The 6639-nt window shown below is 39.6% G+C and overlaps 1 protein-coding gene across 1 annotated transcript; it reads right to left on the bottom strand.

The window, feature by feature from the left end:
* Positions 1-440: 440 nt before the first annotated feature.
* On the bottom strand, positions 441-5097 carry LOC121187995 (protein sidekick-1-like). The gene is made up of 14 exons (XM_041047458.1): positions 4907-5097; positions 4446-4784; positions 4016-4144; positions 3733-3900; positions 3548-3618; positions 3132-3378; positions 2934-3023; positions 2722-2796; positions 2251-2379; positions 1967-2131; positions 1543-1595; positions 1301-1403; positions 1185-1215; positions 441-1096 (listed from the first exon to the last, which is right to left on the bottom strand). The coding sequence occupies exons 1-14, from the start codon at positions 4968-4970 to the stop codon at positions 1039-1041; spliced, it is 1722 nt and encodes a 573-aa protein (XP_040903392.1). The 5' UTR covers positions 4971-5097; the 3' UTR covers positions 441-1038.
* Between the last annotated feature and the right edge of the window lie 1542 nt (positions 5098-6639).

Raw genomic sequence — 6639 nt, 5'->3', positions numbered from 1 at the left:
ACCAATAATCAGGCAATATTTACACCACCGTAGACAATTAGTCCGTTTCTCAGGAAGTGTAACACTTCAGTATGTGGACGCAGAAACAACAAAAAAGACATTTCCTCCAACGGTGGCCTTCTTTAGAAAAGACATACATAAACAAGGAGAAAAGGAAGTGGAAGTCCTGTTTTTAAACATCCATTCACATGTACATCCATTCATCCATACACACATACAAACAGTGATCCGTACTGTGCCATGTGGTCCCCACAGAGACACAGGCTTGGGTATCCCCCCCAGTGATCCCCCATAAGTGGGAGACTCCCTCACAGGCAGCTGCCTCAAAGCTCCCCAGAGGTATCAGATCTCCTCCTCTTCCTCATCTCCTTAATTAGGACAATTAAGAGATTTACAGGACAGATGGATGGAAATCCAGCTGGCTGCAGCTCCTGCCCCTGAGGACGGCTATGCTCATGATGAGGTGAGATGGTGAGTGAGAGGTGGAAATCATTAACTCAGTGGTGGGACTCTGGTGCCCTCTAATGTTTGTAGGCGAATACTGGATATTTTTTTGTTGAATGATAAGTGAAAGTTGGATAAAATGTATGTATTGAAATAACTAAATGGTTAAAAACACCAGATTCTCAGTTTTAAAATTTAATGGACCTTAAGTTAAGCAACAATTTATTTAAAAAAAAAAAAAAAAAAAAAAAGAAAGGAAAATATAAGAATGAGAGGAAGGGAGGGATTTGATCTGAAATCAGTCAATCACAAATTTAATCCCAAAACTGCTTTAATAAAAAGCATAATCATGCATGTATTTGTGGTTTGAACTGTTGCACTATTTCAACCTTTTCTACCTGATTTAATTTAGTACGTGTTTAAAAAATATAGATTATTTTGGTTAGTTTGAATCAGCGGGTAAGTTGTACCAAAAATCTGCATTCTTCCCTCAGTGACATAAAGATCTCCATTTACAAATTTCATGAAATCCAAAACTGCTGCTAATTTGTGACTTTTTACTCCATAGGCTAAAGTGTAGAGTAACTCTGAGTTTTACAGCTCTTGTAGAGACTCATGGCCCTTATAACGTATTACTCCATTGGTCACCCACCTACAAGAAGAAAAAGAAGAGGCCGCTAAAACATGCTGAATGGCTAAATTCTCTAAATGTAAATGTCGGAAACAGTGCAGCCACTCACATGCTCAGGCTGCCTCGTTTCTGTTTTAGTCCTGCAAACAGAAAGTGTGAGGATCAAATTAAACAAGGACATTTTGTTGGATTTCTGTAAGAAGTAACACTCCTACGCATACTCACGGCGAAGTTGCAATGTGGTTACTGTGGCAACAATGAACACAACCAGCACCACCGGCACCACAATGGCAGCTAGGTGACCACTATGATGCTTCTCAACAACAGCCTGGTAGAGGGGGTTCAGAGACAGTTAAAGTTTACCTTCACTGGAGACACTGCACCGCCTGTGTGCACATTCAAGTTGCAAGTGATTCAATGTTAGTATCTAAATTGTTGGTTATTCACGTCCATGGTTTGAAACTTACAACTTCTAGAGGATCAGTTGGTGTGGTGATGACCCAGTTGTCCCTCTGATGACCTGCCAGGCACAAAGGACAACAGCTAAGAGGAAGTTTTGAAAGTGCTGCCTTTCACACAACCGCTCAACATGCAGAAACAACAGATCCAACTAAAGAAGAGAACTGAGAAAGTATCAGGTCTCATAAAGTGTGTTTCCTGTTGACTGAGGAGCTGTGATTGTGTTTTTCTTTTTAAATATATTTTTGGTCTGCCTCACTGAGTGTGAATATAGGCCACAACTTCTGTTCTGGAGAAGTTCTCACTAAACGACAGCCTTCTGGTACCCCTATGGTAAACAGCTGAGCAATGAAAACACTGGTCATGTCTTGCCTGATGTACTACAGTAACACACAATGGAGAAAGAAAAAAAGAAAGAAAGAAACACAACACCTGGTTCTCCAGTAGTGATGGTGAGGACATTGCTGGGTTTACTGGTGCCCAGCCTGTTCTTGGCAAACATGCGGATGTTGTAAGTTGAGGGATTTATCTCTATTATTGTGGCCTCTGTCTGATTGGGGCTGAAGTCCACAACTGTCTTTGTGAGATCCCATGAGGCTATGGGGGGAAAAGAGATTTTACATAATATTAACAAATGCCAAAAATACACATTCACACTTAAATTACAGTGAGGTGCTGTATCAACAATTTAGTAACCACTGATTTTTTTCTCTTACCATTCACTGCTTTATACTCCAAGTAATAGCCTGTAATGGGGCTGTCACCCTCAAAGCCAGGAGTCCAGAAAAGGGAAATTGTGTTGTCTGCGACCTCCTTTAACTCAACTACTGGGGGATCCGGGGGCACTATGAGACACGCAGCAGAGACATTATGCAAAGAAAAACACAGACTATTTTTAAACAGCTCAGATTAATTTTGTAAATTTGTACCCATTTCCTCTGCAGGAAGACAGACTGTGATGATAACAATGTCACGTACAGACAAATCCTGGAGCTGTGAATAATGGATCTAACGGTACACAAACAGTACCCATGTAAAATGAATTGGATTTTGATGTAATATCTCGAATGAAAAATATGTGAGTGACAGTAAAATCAATTCGAGCTTCTTGGCATTTTCTTGTCAGAAAAAATTTTACTGGACCAAAAAAAAAAAAAAGAAAAAAAATAGAAACACACACAAAGTACCTGAAGTGATACTTGTTTCACTTTGTGCCCAGACTGTGGCAGCAGTAACAGCCTCCAATGCTGAAGTTGTTTGAGCTTGGGACAAAGTGAAAAAGGCATTTTCCTGTCATCATTAATATATTTTAAAATATATAATAAAAAACTGTCATTATGAAGAAAATGTTTCTGATGAACAAATATTTTCTAAAATGTCCAACTCAATATCACCATACCAAGTGAAGTGAAACTTGCAGTGTCTTCTCTCCACATTGTGGCAGCAGTGGAAGTAGATATCACAGTTGCGACTGTTGAAGTTGTGCGAACTTGAAACAGAATAAAATGAATTTCCAATATCGGTAAATAACTTCATGTTAAACTGGCAATTCATCTTTTAGTCACATATTTATATTAACTCGTATTTCCCAGTTTACCCTCATCCAGAGTGGAGCAGAGAGGTGCAGTTGAGGGAGGTCCAGTTCCTGCATATGTTCTGGCCTGTACAAGCACACCGTAGTTGGTAGAAGGCTTCAGGTTGTTCAGGATGAGGGTCTCCACTTCCTGTCTGGCTGCCACACTCTGCTGCTGCCACATTTTAAACTGTCTGCCTGCCGGGTCATACTCTCTGTAGCTGATGCTGTAACTCCGCAGAACCCCGTTTCTGAGATCAGCCCTCGGAGGCTGGTCAAGAGAAAACAAACGATCTTAGAGAAGTATAGTATTTATTCCTGTTTTTTTCAGATACTTTATTTATTATGAAAACGATGCTGCTTTCCTTCCATACATGAAAACACACTTTTTGTGTGGTTCAAATGTATCTACAAATAAAGTTTCCAAATTGTGATTTTACCTTCCAAGTCACTTTGATGCTGTGAGAAGTGAGGGCCTCCAGCTGCATATCCAGGGGTGGACCCTCTGGTGCTGCAGGGAAAACAAATTTTAAAGGGACCATCCATTTCATTTTTTTTTTTTTTAAATCACACCTCTCCAGTAATAATCATTATTTCTAAAATGAGAAATATAGACTGGCTTTACCTGCTTCTTTTGTTGTGACTGTCAGAACATTGCTGGCCTCGCTCATGCCCACGCTGTTGACGACAAACATACGGAGGTTGTAGGTCTTGGCCGGACGCAAGTCCACCAAAGTCACCTGGGTCAGTTCAGGATTTGTGATTTTGGTTCTTATTCCGCTATCCCACAACGCTGTAGAACAGGAATGCATATATAAGATCCTTAACAAGTATATTTCTAAGGATATAATTAGCTGCCTAGCATCCAAATTTTATTAAGGTTATTTGGACAGTTTTCTTGAGCTTACACTGTTTGTTTTTTAGATCAATCTCGTAGGATGTGACGGGCTTGCCACCATCAAACGCAGGCGTCCAGCTAACAGTGACAGTTCTTTCCTTCACCTCTCTTGTCTCAATCCTCACAGGATTAGGGCGTACTGAGGAGAAAATAAAAAACACATACAGTGCTATATAGTGCTTAAAGAATTTGTTGATTAATCAATTGACAGACAAAAACTGAAACTTGCAAACAATTTTATCACTGAAGTCACCAGCTTCTTGAAATGGGAGAATTATTGGACTTTGTCTCTGAAAAATGTGAACTGTGAAGGACATTCTTCATGTTGCAACAAGCAGGGAGTCACCAGGGAATTCCAATAACTAAACTTTTACATTTCATCACAAATATACTTTTTCCCCTCCCCCTCAGAGATTATAATTTATCCCTATGGGTCTCACCTGCCACTACGGTCAGGGTCAGCTGGTGTTTGTAATCATTGAACAAGCCTGGTATTTCCACACGACAGCCATACGTCCCAGAGTCGCTCTCCTCAACCCGCCTGATGGTCAGCGACACGTCGCCCTCCTTGAGATTACCCATGAGTAGGTAGCGCTCTGACAGTCTGCTGCTCATCGATAACCCATTTGACCTGATCACCTCATTGGCACAGCCACGGCTGGGGATGGTTCCTCTGCCCCAGCATGAGGGAAGCTCGCCGTAGTACTGAGCATCATATTTGCATGTCAAAGTAACATCTGTTCCCACTGAGGTTATGATGCCCTGTGCAGACACACAACCTGAAAAACAGCAGAAAGCCCCATGAGCAATATTTGCTCAGTACATTCAATTAAAATTTCATCGTTATAATAATTTAATCATCATTAAATGAAAATGCAAATCATCCAAATGACTGTCTTACCTAGGAGCAGACAAAGGAGAAGACTGCAGCACAAAGGAAGGAGTCTGAAGCCCAAAACGACCATTTTACAAATCTGAACCAGTCGAAGGACTTGTTCACCTGCTGAAAACAACACTGAACCAAACCTCAGTGTGGTTTCGGACTTGAAATCTTTCCAAATCACATGATGCTGTCCTTGATATGCTCACACAAACAACTTCTACTGGCAGAAGAGGAATGTCAAGAAGGGGCTGTTTCCTTTTTTGTGGTTTTAGTTCCTTAACCTAGAAATGGCACACTGTTTCATTCTGATGATTAGACAAAGACAAAATCAGGGTTATCAACACGTTGTGTTCACTCCTGTTGCTTGTTTTCTATCCTTGTAATTGTAGAAGGGACAGAAACAAATTGTTGAAGTTTTAACCAAACTCTTAACTTCGTTAGGCTTTTAACTCTTAACTCCTCCCTTGTGAATTAAAAGCCTAACAAAGAACATTTGCATCCACAGAAAATAATTTATTCCAGTAGGAAAAAAAAAACTCTGAAGACTGTAGATAATGTAACTGTTAACTCTGATCATCAGCATGTGAGCACATACACAAGCTGATTTTAGATATACCCTACACCTTCATTATAACACTGATGAAAATACAAAGTCTGGTTTAATCAAGGGTCATTGACTTTTTCTGTGTTTCTCAGACTGCTGAGTAAACACTCGAACCCCCTGGATGTGTAGTAACCCAGCACAGGACTTCCTTGTGATCATTCCCAAAAACACACACAGCACAACAAACTACAACAATATTTCAAAAAATTAAAAGCTGCAGATTTACTGATTATTATATTGAAAGCCGGCAAAAGCTTATTTTTTCTTCTGGTTACCTTCAGTATTTGCAGAATAAATCTTAACAGAGTTAATACCATGATGCCTGTTAAGTTTAGCTCCCCATCAAGCACAAATCCAAACATACTGAACTATATACTTATTTGTTTCAAGTCATTCATGCAGTGAAGCTCGGGGAAAGAATCCCCCTCCATGGGTGGCCAACAAACAGCCACAAAAATAGACAGCGATGAAGGAGAAAGTTACATACAGCAGCTACAAGATGTCACATTTTACAGTCTTCCCACACCAGTCATACATTTGTGAAATTTCTGCCAACAGTCAGTTTTATTCAGAACATTTCACTCACGGATTCAGAAAAGACACCTTCACTTCTCATTTCTTTGATTTTGCGTACAGAAACACTAACTCGTAGAAAATGACACAAAACAAGAACAAAGTCAGTATTTGAATCTGCTCTTTCCATTATAAAGATCTGACTGTAAAAAGGAATTGAAACATAAACAGAGAAAGAGCAACTTTCTTTGATCAAAATGTGAGAATATGGAGTGAAATTCAGTAAAACAGTGTCTCCGAAAAAAAAAAAGCAGAAAAAGGAATTTGTTTTTTGTTTGTTTGGGATGTTCGAATTGAAAAATAACATAAATCACATTTGGTCATAAACAAAAGCATGCTGAAAGTGTGATTTACACAGACCTACGTTTTGAGAACATGATGTGTATGAATACCAGTACACCGAGATCAGAACTGCTTTAACATTGCATACACATACACATGAACACATATATACATACACACATATGTGTGTGTGTGTGTGTATATATATATATATATACAAACACACACACACACACATAGACATGAGTGTGTGTATTTATTTTCACAGCCCCACATAAACACACATTTGCCC

The sequence above is a fragment of the Toxotes jaculatrix genome, chromosome 10 (assembly GCF_017976425.1).
Source record: "Toxotes jaculatrix isolate fToxJac2 chromosome 10, fToxJac2.pri, whole genome shotgun sequence".
NCBI classification, from domain to species: domain Eukaryota; kingdom Metazoa; phylum Chordata; class Actinopteri; family Toxotidae; genus Toxotes; species Toxotes jaculatrix.
The sequence above is the reverse complement of the archived record's forward strand: the minus strand, read 5'-3'. Positions and strand labels throughout refer to the sequence as shown.

What these genes read in the sequence shown, in the direction of transcription:
- LOC121187995 (XM_041047458.1), bottom strand. Translation starts at nt 4,970, where the DNA reads ATGGTCGTTTTGGGCTTCAGACTCCTTCCTTTGTGCTGCAGTCTTCTC. An exon ending in TCTCCTTTGTCTGCTCCTAG is followed by an intron (nt 4,785 to 4,906) that starts GTAAGACAGTCA and finishes GCTGTTTTTCAG; the next exon opens with GTTGTGTGTCTGCACAGGGC. An exon ending in TGCAAGTTTCACTTCACTTG is followed by an intron (nt 2,797 to 2,933) that starts GTATGGTGATAT and finishes CTTTGTCCCAAG; the next exon opens with CTCAAACAACTTCAGCATTG.